General features: G+C 27.7%; 1 protein-coding gene across 14 annotated transcripts in view; it reads right to left on the bottom strand.

Moving 5' to 3' along the window:
* Stacl (SH3 and cysteine-rich domain-containing protein) overlaps positions 1–13285 on the bottom strand; it is a 300394-nt gene that overhangs the window by 258903 nt on the left and 28206 nt on the right. For all 14 annotated transcript variants that reach the window (XM_089228324.1, XM_089228331.1, XM_089228330.1 and 11 more), the window contains one exon: positions 8789–8947. In XM_089228324.1, the coding sequence (XP_089084450.1) occupies positions 8789–8947 (159 nt within the window). The remainder of the gene's footprint in view (positions 1–8788; positions 8948–13285) is intronic.

The raw sequence follows: 13285 nt of genomic DNA on the forward strand, positions 1-13285 counted from the left end.
AGTATAAAGCACCACAATAGATTAGGAACCACAGCCCTAAGCCTTTATACATCGCTACACTTTAAATGTTATTGTCACGGAATTGGTGTAACCGAAATAAGACAATGGGGTTGTAAATTGTTTTCGAAGTAAATTTTGTATCAAACACACAAGTCCAGTTAAGTTACTAACAATATACTATATTAGTTATCGCTAATAGTATATACTAATCTGTAAAATAAAATGTATGAAAACTTGTGTATAGATATATTTCACATTAATTAATAAGGTCTGTGTATCAAAAATATAATGTGGTTATATTATACCGGCTATTTAAGGGACACATTAATGTAAAGTATAAGAACAAGCTACAACACAAATGCGCAATTTTCTTTTTTTGACCCGACTAATTATACCACGATTGCGCAAAAAATTTGTAATACGATTGCGCGCCGATCCTTTTTTACCTGTTAAAATCACAACACCATTGCGCACCAAATTATATGTGTATATACAATAATATGCATTTAATAATAATATAATACCATATATAATATAAACCATAGTATATGCTATGTACAATAATTTATGTAGAACATAAAATATTTAATCAATTAAATTAAAAATAAATAATTAATTCCCAATTTTCCTAATATATTATAAATTATATTACAGTCAATACCCAATATTATTTGTTTTTCGATATTATATTATACATTATATCAAATTAAACGAGTAACTTTTTTCTGCATTGGTTTTTATTTTTATTTTTATAAATTTATCAATTATCTGATTTTCCACCAACTTATGGGCAGATAAACCATCTGAAGAAGCTAGAATAACTAATGGTCCAGAATCTTTTCATATGCACTATAATTCACAGGTTTATACCTCGCATCCATCTACTTTCCAAGTAGGTAATAAACATATTATTAGGTATTCAAACTGAAACCTATTTAAAAATAAATAGTACTAAACGTTATGAAAAAAATAAATTACGAAAAGAACAAGGAAACAATATTAAATTTATAATGGATACTTGGGAAAAATTTAAAAACAACATAATGTCAATGAATGACTATTTGCAATCAATGGGACCACGTTTTTGTGCTGGTCACCAAATGTAATTTTTAAAATATTAATTTTATTATTATACTCTTATTATTAAATTTATAGCGGATTATTTTTATATGAACAAAAAAAATATCGACTATTGACTATGTCTATATAATATACACTTAGCATACGACGTGTAATTTAGGAAAAAACAATTTTTAACCAAGCCAACGATGATAATTTGTTGACAGTCCTAAGCCTGCAATAATTGGGAAGGAAAATTGTGAATTAATTATTTTATGTTCTAAAATTATACATAAATTATTATACATAGCATATACTATGGAAGTGGTTCCCAACCTTTTTAGCCGGCGGTGCCCTTTTGTTTGTAAACATTTTGTTAGGTGCCCTTCTGTGAATATCACGAGGAACTTGATAAAAATAAACACTAATTTTCATTCATAACTGATTTATATAATTTTATTGAACATATTATAAACAAATTATGATTTTATAGTTGAAAGTAAAAAGAAAATGTTCTACTTTAATATTGAAAAACTAATAATTAATGAGATAAGAAAGTTTGGCAATATTTTTATCTGATTTTATCTATTATTGAATTATTCGACACATATTTGAAACACTATATTTAATATGAGATATAAAAATAGTATGCAAATAATTTTGTACGTAAAACAATTTTTTGTTTTTTCCACTAAAATAAATTTTTAATTTATAATTTTATAATTTTTTTCACTCTCGGATGAGCCATGGTGCCCCTTAAATGAGCTCGTGGTGCCCTTGGGGCACCGTGGTCCACAGGTTGGGAACCGCTGTACTATGGTATATATTATTTAATATATACACATATCATTTGGTGCGCAATAGTGTTGTGATTTTAACAGGTAAAAAAGGTTAGGGATTCGGGGCGCAATCGTGGTATAATTAGTCGGATCAAAAAAATAAAAATTGCGCAATCGTGTTGCACCGATAGGAACAACCTAACTGACGATTCAGATTATCCAAGAAAAAAATAAGCTTCATTAGTCGTTACACATATTATTCCGAATGGAAAAGTTACGTATTAATAAAAAGTATTTAAAAAAATAATAACCTTGTCAGTGAAAAGCTTACATTTTTCTTTTCCACGCAACAACGCTCTTACAGTGATGACTTTCATTCACAGAAGGTACGTTATGAGTCCGCGATTAAATTCGTCAAACTTTGAAGTTTCCAATTTAATAATTTTACATTCCATTTGGACGTAATATTTTTTTGACTATTGTCGGTTTACTAGAACAGCATAATAACGTATATACCCACTGACTGAAAACCTGGTATTATAAAGCGAACTCGGTCTATATATATAAGCTGCCTCCGCAAGCATTAGGGGCTTAATACCAGTTTTTAATCCACGCCTTTGGAGGCGACGATTTACGGTGATAAATAGAGAACTATAAATAAAACAACTTGAAACCTCAGACAGATACGGTGCGATTGTTTCAAAAGTTTAATTTAACGGTCTACCTATAACAGCGAGTTGAAAAATACGTCAGCAGAATTCTAGAATCAAAATTCTACAATGAGTTAATTTAACATAAGTTTTTGCTATTTTTTTTTCTTTGTATTTTGATGAAATTGGTTTATTATTACGTTAGATATCCGATTAGAAATAAAAAAACAGTTGACAGTCTAGCATGATTATTAAATATAAACTCATACATGTTCCGGTTATAGTTAAGCAGGAACTTTTATTAATTATTTCTCTTTTAAAACTTTTTTCCCCTCGAAAAACTTAAATCAATATAGAATTAATTTTAGTGTACGGTATACACGATAACATACTTTTAGTTTAGTAATTGATTTTAAATATTTTTTTAAATAACTTATTATTTTTCAACTTTTTATATTTTTATATAATACATATAAATGAACTGAAACAAAAAGCACTAACATTAAGAAAATACTTAAATTCAATCCCATACCTAACTATTTATTTATTTTATATATTTAGTATTTCAAATTTATTTTAATATGCAAAGCTACTTACACACATCTAGCACAGAACAGATAGTTTGAAATCACCATGCTCAATCTAAAATATAACTTGTTTTAATTTACGTAATTCACAGCTCAAATTAATTATTTAGTTACTTAAAATAATAAGTATTTACCTTCAACGCAATTCACTGGTCAAATATTCTGAAGGCCATGATTATTGTAAAAAACTATTTTTTTTAACATACATTTTTGATTTTTCCAAATTAATGTATTTTTTTAATAGTGTTTTGGTCAAGTCAAATACTTCTATATTTATGCCAAGTTATCAAGTACGTATTTCATAGTCAATAAAAATAATTTTTATTCAAATACATAATTGTTATAAAAATTGATTTTCTCTACGCAATGGATTGACGGTAATCATTTTAATAAATCATTTGAATGTTTTATATTGTGGCCCTGCAGAGCACGTGAAATTAAATGAACTGTACAACCCCCGTCTAGGTTACCCCATCGTAGTTTTTATTTCTCCCATTATGTTCTTTTGTCCTATATTTCTACGTAATCCTGTTGTCACACCCAATTAAGGTTGTTCCGATAACGGGCATTAACGCCCGTAACACGTTTGTGCCAATTTGCAAGCAATTTCGACTAGGCAAAACAGCTACAGATACGTGTAAACACACACAGTACGCAGATATCGTTTTCATAAAATGTTACCATATGGATTGTTGTATTCGTCTATTTTTAATATTTCATTGTGTGTTTTATTTTTTTCAATTTTCTTGCAAACACGAAAACCAGAAGGAAATTTAATTTCACGAAACGTTTATGCTTAAGAAAGCAATAACACGAATAAATTCGTTTACAGTGTTAGGAGTTCAGTATAATACGCCGCAATGTATGTGACCACTTCACATGATATATATTTATATATACATCATCCAGAGTAATTTTACTATCATAAATCAATTATTATCGTTTTTTTTTTTTTTTTTGAAAAAGACTTTCACATTATAGGTAAACAATAAATAAAACATCCATTTTCATAAAAAATATATTTTCACCTTTTTGTAATATAACATAAGTAGGATAAAATGGGGGCTTCTGGATGTTCTCCCCCTTAAATTTTACATATAAAAGCGTAGTCATAGTATATAAGCTCCTACCAAACACCTCCGAAACTAGAATAAATTAATAAATATAGGCAACCCGCAACACACATTAACCAAACCGATCATTATCATTATTTCTGTTATCAAATATTATCATTAGTATTTAGAATTGATTGATAACACATTTAAAAACTTTTAAACGTGTATTGATCTACCTTACATAATCCATTTAGCCATTAATATACACTACACGCTTTTATCTTACATACTGTATATTAATATTTTACACATACACATATATGTACTTACGTTTGCTTAAACACAAACATATATGCATAACTCATAACATATACATAAATGCTTATATCCATACATAAAAGATACAATATCATACTCATCCTAACATATCATACAGTTCATATTATAATCTAACCACATATTACTATTGTTGTTGGAAACATTTTTAATATCAAAAAAATATTTGTTTATTTTGATACTGTTAAATATGAAGTCAATTCAATCTTTAAGATTGAAGGTTAGAAAGGGGAGGAAATCCAAAACCCCACATTCCTACTAAAGATGTTAAAGATGTATTTTTTATTACTCACAATTATCCGAAGAAATAAAGGGTGGATCATGATAAAAGGCATGTTTATGTATGTGTATGTTTGTATTATATATTTGAAAATGATGAGAGCCTAAACTACGAGACACGGGGACGAGCAAAGTAACTATTATTATAATTCGGAAATTATTTATACATTCAAAACGATTCTAGAGATGTCCTTCATACGTACCACGTGTCACAAAAATATGATTTCTATATACGTAACATTATCGTATTATATAGAACGCTACAGTTTGCAACCGCGTTCACGCCAATATATCAAACGGATATTACTTCCCACGTGACATCTTAATCCAAAGGTTTGAACCAATATTACCCCGGATACATAATGTCATATCATACGTCTTGCAAGAAAAGATTTTTCTAGTAAATGTGAATTATTACGGCGATTTATGTAAATAAGGTGGTTTTCCAGCATTCTGTATCACACTCATGGCATGAGTGTTCTCGTGTTCACTACTTAATGAAGGATGTCTGCTGCGAAAATTGTGCTACGGATCGAGGAAACCATTTCATTTCTGATGAAATAATAATAAAAAAAAAAAAAAGATTGAATTGAAAATTCCGATGATGCGCCTGCAAATAACGAGCAGTATAAACTCGAGCCGATTTATCGACGGTATATTGTTTTTTTCTATGTAGTCCTAGTAGTGCAGCTAACAGTTCATTTAAGTTTATAAGAATAAACGTAGGTAGCAAAACAATTTACGGGAAGAAGATAATTTCATAATAATAATCTTGCAGATTTAAAATTTAAAAATATAAATATCACACTACTTTAATTTTAATAAACGCAGCTAGTACAATTTTATATAAGTTAATAAATTCAATCGTTATTTATTAACTTATAACTGTCAACATGTGAATGCTTACATTCCAAAAACAAAAAGATTTTCTCACCATTCAAAATGATTTCTGCATTAGGAGAACGTTATACTGTAATAATATAATATGTGCTGCAGCTTTTAAAAACTCCTATTCATCGCGTACAATCAAAAAATGTAATAACATAACAATGTAATATTCAAAAATTAGCACGTTTTTTGTTCTTTATATAACTATATCATGGTGGTGATAAATAATTGATATTCTTAAAATTGGAACATGATTAAATGAGAGAAACGTAAAAACAATAATTATTATTATGTAAATTAAAATTTAATTTAAACATGGAAAATAATATCACAAATAAACAACAAACAGTTTCCACTTGTTAGTTTTATTATTTTTATATAATATATAATACTGTATTTGTCATAACAAATACGAATAGTGGTAAGAATATACTAATATTTTGACTGTACGATTGTGTGTGTTTTTTTACACTTTGCAGGGTATTGAGCGAAAAACTCATTACGATTATTTTTTAGTTTTATTGAAAAAAAAACCAAGCGTTTTTATACAATTTTATTATATTAGGCTACGATAAAATACTCATACATACAGTGATAAATTCATTAATGTCAGCCTAGCGATTAATCATTCAACAAGCCCGTCACGATATCGACTTTCCAATTTGTCTCTTTACCCTCGGTCGGGTCATTATTGTCTACCTACTAGTAATTGCTTCTAACTGACACATATATTATCAGTAACAAGTTTTTACTCATGATTACATTATATAAGTATATTTTCAAATATATATTAACATATGTATTATAGTTTTATAAGGATTAATACCTATGATATAGGCCCTACTTTATAATTTTTTAAATTATATACATCAATGTGTTGTATCATGCATAATATATAAGAAATATTACAATTATAACTATTAACTAGGTTATAAGTAAACAATCATATGTAACTGGTAAAATACCAAAACAATTAAGTAATGGCGTAATACAATAACAATTAGCATAATTTTAAGCTTAGTCAGTAAGTATAATGTAACTAGGTTAAATTCAATATCGATATTACCGGTAGTGTTTCGATTGTAAAATTTATATTTAAGGAATATGTGGAGACAGAAAAGGGGTCAGTTGGCGTAGTCGTGTGACTCGATTACCACTGACCACCAGTGTCAGAGCCAGGTGGTGATCGTGTGACTCGATCGCCACTGGAAGTCAAAGTGTTCAATAAAAGTGCTTATAATTAATTTGTTCGTTTATTTGTGTACGTCAGTAATCGGCGTATACGACAAATGATTTAAACTGAACATTTTATGAGTACAATTTATGCATATAATCTAATGTTAGAGAAGCAATAACTACGCATATTGTAATGTAATTTTATAAAAAGGGACATTTTCCATCATACCTACAATCATACATAATATAGACATAATCGAATTCTATATTTTAATAATAATAATAATTATTGTTTTTTAAAACTAAAATCTATTGCCTACACAATATTACCATGCAGTAGCCAGTAAGCCATAAACATGATGTCTGATTAATTTAAATAACATATTGTCAATAGAGTTTCGAGTAGTAAACACCCGTTCAAAATATTAAGTTTAACGTTATTCATTATTTAACTTAGAGTATGACTAAAATATAAAGGATAACGTTAGTTCCTTAGCTCCGGCGATTATTCAATATTCTTTTGTAATTAGTATAACATATACAACTTAAATTAATATTTTTGAACTTAGGAAAATGGAAAAAGTTTTTTAATCAATTAAAATATATTTATGACACCTAAACATAACTAACAAAGTCATAACTTTGATTCCAGGGGTCCGAATCTTCCCACCTCCACCCCTGATTTTACAAATTATCAGTTTATACACTGTTCCATGGTAAAATTAAGTTTTAATACTTCGAATGACTAGCACTTTAATTTTAAAATGGGAAATATCCGTTTATCATAATAATTTTTAAAGTTAGAATGTACATTCAACAAGAATCAGAACAGGAAAATCCTCGCTTTCATATGATATATACCTGAAGTCATTTACGCCAGGGACGGATCCAATCAAAAATAACGGGGGGCAGTAGTATTTCATACACGTAAATATAGAGGCTGTTTCCAAAAATTAATAATTATATACACAATACATTTTATATGGATATGAAGTTTTTTATAGAAAGGGGGGGGGGCGATCGCCCCCACCCTGGATCCACCACTGATTTACGTTATGTATAACTACAGTTTATTACACAATACGAGGACTAGCAGAATAGAAAACGTTTCGTGCTAGCAATTTGTCTATGATATTATTCATTATGATATATAATATAATAGTATAATACCTAAGATAGAACAAACGATAACCTCTTTACTACATTACAAACTATAAGCTTAAGTGATCATTAAATTTAATTTCACTAATTAAATATTTACGATACCGTCAGTCATACTAATTCGATAAATAATTCAAATCATTTTAGGTTGTCTGTTTTTTTTTCCTGACGAGTGCCCTGAATAATACATTAACTGATCAAATTACGATGATCGACATATTAATAATATATTATAAAATATAAACTATGTACATGATAACCACTTACCACGCTATTTTTCTTTTATAATTGTACAAGATTGTTCTTAGCGTATAACTATATTTATATTTTTAAATGTTTTTTTATGTAAAAATTAAATGATTGTGATTTTACTTGTCTTCATAGTAGCGGTTTATTTTACTAATTTTTTTAATGCCAATATCTTTAACGTTAAATTATTTATTCTAATATAAAGTCAGTGAGTTTTGTTTTTTTAATTATTAAAAACGTTAATAGTCTAATATATAAAAAAAAAAACATCAATATAGGTACTGAAAAATATCTTCACTCAAGTAATTTTCGTAAAAAATACTGGAGTCCATCTATTTAATATTTAAAATAATAATTTTTACGACATGCATCTAAAGTACTCACGAACCTCTATAGAAACAACCTTTTGTATATATAAAAAAAAAAAAACTATACCCATCCGTTTATTGGTGTAATAACTCATTTTTACTACGTTTTTTTTGTTTCAGCCAATACCAAAATTATGACAGTAATATTACGAAACAAAAATAGAAACACAAGTCGTAAATAATTAATTTGTTTTTCTGTACCTGTTTTGACGAGCTTGAATGTGGCTGCATTGTGCGTTTTCAAGGAGTCGTTCAGTGCCGGATGCGTAAGGTCTTTAAGCGATAGGTCATCGCCCATCGCTGAAGCCATTGGGTTCATTGGTTGATGTGCTCTTAAGAGTTTGTTACCGCCATCCACGGCTGTAAGAATAAATTTATTGATGTTATGTTAAGTCAATAATCGTAAAACGATATTCAATCAAATAATGAAAAAATTAAATCGCATTAATTAAAAAACGTCGTGAATATGACAACATTAAGGTACCTAAATAAAACTTCTTTACTAAGGATGCGACAACTACGAATCCAAAAAATGTGTAACGAAATTATGTTAACGATCTTATGCTCACGGCACGAAATTTAAAGTGGTAACAACCAAAATTGAAAAATGATTTTTTTTTCTCAAAATGGTCACTCTAATTATTGTTTGTGATGCTTATTTGATAAAATATGTAACAAAAACTCAAACTTTTATTTATAAGATGATATTAATAATACATTTTATCAACGATTATTATTATTATACTCATTAATTTTATATCACAACTATTTTTATTTTCTATTATTATCTATTTATTAATAAATGTAAAATGATGAGATGGAGCGTCGGTTTAATATATTATACTGAAAGTTAATTCAATATTGTATGATTTGTATAATAATATCGAATAAAGAAATATACGCATAGGTATATCTTTAATGTTGTCAAATTAAGTTTTCTGAGAAAATATATTATTAAGCAATAAGAATTATACATTTGATTTTAACATTTACAATTTAGAGATTTATTCTACGTGTGATGACACGGAAAAATTCTATACTTAGTAATCATATATATTTTCTGTGTACCATATAGAATCGCAAATAAGGACTGAAGCCCACTCTCACATATCTTTGACAATTTGGTAAAATGGGAAGAACGAGTAACAAATTACACATAGAATAGTAAAATATATGTGCTAATACTCTCGGAAACATAAACGCTTATAATAAATAGACTCAATAAATCGGCCTTCTCATATATTATTATTATTTATGTCATACGTTTAATAATAATAAACGCGTATCGTGAGAGTTTCATCCTAGTCAGTGCGCCAGTGCATGATGAGCGGCAACGACTCCTGCTCCAACACACTATTATGATATAAACAGGGCGATTCATCAAGCAATTTCACTCTCATGTCGTCTTTAAACTGTGAATTTATACAAAGAATTCAGATTTTTGAATGTCCATGTAAACTTTAAGACCATATAATACTCAAATACTCATCTTACACATTAAGTTATTAATAACTCGGGAAAGACAGTATGGAAAGGACTTGTAAGAAATTCAATTTAGGTCCGTCAATATTTTGACAACAATTAACAGTAAAAAAGGGAAGTTCTTATTTGAAAAAAGTACTTTCTATTGCCACTTTTCTTTAGTTCAACAATTTAAAATCGATATATTTAAAAATATACCATAATATTTTAATATTTTAAAAACCAGAATTTGAATAAAGGGCCAAACATAAAGTTGAACGTGAAACATGTGAATCACCCTGTGTGAATATACAGAGTGATTTTTTTTATCGTAAGTTCGAAAATCGAAAGTTGATAGTGTTTTATAAAATACGGGAGGAAGTTAAAATTATCAAAATTGTAACACAGTGTAAAATAGTAAAATCTAGAAAGTTTAAAGAAAAATGATTTTAAAATTCCTTATACTTTTACTTAAATATTAACTGGTTGACGATAAAAAAATCACCCTGTATAGTAAAGGCGATGAGTTGCACACGCACACACTTTCCGATTTATCCTATCGACCAAAATGTATATGTGCGTTCAGCTGGGAGTCAAAATAAACTTCGAATTGTTCTGATCGCTATTTTTGTGTCCACGAACACGGTTCGGGTTATTCTAAGTTTTCAGTATATTTACAAACATAAACATTTACAACGAGTATACTCCAAAAACGCATACACGAGTTAGACTCGGGATTCATTTTAGCTAAACACAAACTGTGAAATACAATATATACACTTACAGGATTCGAGGCATTAGAGTTATATGGTAAAGACATACTAGGGGCTAGGGCTAATCTCATGTTCGAGTGATTGGCCAAGCCAGTGATTGTCATGAAAAATCGTGAAAAATAAATCACGTGACGATTTAATGGTCCTGTCAAATGAGCTCTTTGAAAACCACAGCAACAAAATGCCGAGTAAGCCGCTTGCATTATTTGAAAACATTTCAAGTTTGTTATGCGGTGGCTATATTTTTTCAAACGACCCAGTTACAGATATTAGAAATGTAACAGACAGAAAACCTCAAAACAATTGTTTAAGATTTTATATGAAATTTTCACATCGTTTAGTTTTTCTTTCTATACATTTTACATAAACATAGTGCTATTGTATACAATATTTTACATATTCTGTGTATTGTTTTAAAGTTCTAATAACTGTATTAAATATTTACACACTCAGAATTAAAGTAAGTATTGTAATTTCTTTTCTTTTTTACTGAAGTATAAGCTCATTCGGTTGTCATAACTTTTGAGATGTAATTAAGCCAACAAGTAAAATTATTAAAAATAGAAAGAAATCATTTGGCATAAACATAATCATAAACATTTGCTTAAAATGCAATTTAAAATGTATTTAATTCTCTGAGGTAATATTCCCGTTCAGTGAACTGAATAATCGTTATTTTTAATTATGTTTATTATAAATAAATATAATTTAAAAATCTATTAATGCAATCACATCAAAGAAGAAAATATTAATTCTTTAAATGTTAATACTGTGCTTACAGAATTTTATATTAATATAATATACAATTATTGTAAATATACAATTAGTTAGGTTAAGTTACAAATTACAAAAATATTTCAAAGAACATTACATAGTTATTATGAATAACATATTAAGTATAAAGAATGCAAATAGTTGTTTAAAATATTAATGTCAAATTATACCTAACTTTTTGTTTATTTGAACAATATTCTCAAATCATCTTTTTTCACCGACTTAAACACATTTTTAAATGTCATTATTATTTTTGCCTAATATGTTTAGAATCAAAATAACTTGTACAGTTTACCACTTAATTCGTATTGTATGCTATAGTTACAGTGTCAGTACTCTAATTCTATTTATTGCTCATACTATATGTTATAGACCTATATCATTAGTATTAAAATAATAGAGCTAAGTTATGTCGTCATTAATATATGCTTACCATAAACATTTACCTATGAAGTATATAAGTAATGACTAATGACATTATAGGTAGAATGTCATTTAAGCAAAAATAATAAAAATTTAAAATGTAAATCTAGAAACACTAAAATATAGATATAATATAACATATAGGTATTAATCAATTAATTTTCCAATCGATATATATTAATTGTTTATGATTCACAATGAGGAAAATACCTTTACATTTTTCAAGATTAAATTAATATTTATATAAGCTCGAAACTGTCCAGAAATAAAAAACAAGGGTATTATTTATTGTGGAATAAGTGCATTTACTATTTAACAAATTATTCTAATATATTTTAAGCTTTCGGATTTGTGTGATTAATGACTGACTTTTATTATTATTATTCATTTCGATATCTTAAACTATTATTCCAAAGCCAATGTTTCAAAATATTTCTCATGTTGCGACTAATCGGAGAAGATGAAAATATAATACTTTATAAAAGCAGCGGGAGATACAATAAATTGTCCGTATTCGATTTCCTCATATTTGAGCCCGTCGATCCTGTATGACAGTGAAAAAGCTATTGATTTTTGGTGATGTACTTATTTTTATTTTCAATAGGTTCGGAACATTATTAATGGTAAGACCAACTTCAAATATATAATATTTATATTTATAATATTATATAAAATCACTTTGTAATAAAATATAATTTAACTTGAATTGAACTGTTTAAAACGCACAGTAGGTAGTGTGTATTTTTTTCACCTTTTACGATACATTTTAATTTTTTATTAACACGTATTATGTATGCAATACAATGATGATCATTAAATTTGTATAAATATACATACAATTATGTCCATAAAATATTTGCCACATTAACAACGATATTAGTAAAGCGTATCACATTTTAGTGTTATTTCAGGTATTTATTGTAGGACGCACGCAGCATTGTTGTTGTAAATTAAAAATTTATAATTCATGAGTTGTGAAATATTTAAATGCACTTAAAATACTTAAGCAACGATATTGCACCTGGAGCGGCATTCGATTACGAATATAACTATGAAAGATAATTTTCACATCGTATCGAAATTAATTAAAAACATTTCTTCATCATGCTTATATATCTATCGTTATATTTTACTGAAATATGTGTATTGGAGTAAAATTAAATCCAAAAGAATCCACGTGGCATGCGATATAGTTTATATTATTTACGTATCAGGATTCAGGGTTATCTGTATAGTTGACCGATAATTGAAATTCTTGACTGAAACC

The sequence above is a fragment of the Diuraphis noxia genome, unplaced genomic scaffold (assembly GCF_037042655.1).
Source record: "Diuraphis noxia isolate RWA-SAM2 unplaced genomic scaffold, SU_Dnox_SAM2 contig0005, whole genome shotgun sequence".
In the NCBI taxonomy this organism is placed as follows: Eukaryota; Metazoa; Arthropoda; class Insecta; order Hemiptera; family Aphididae; genus Diuraphis; species Diuraphis noxia.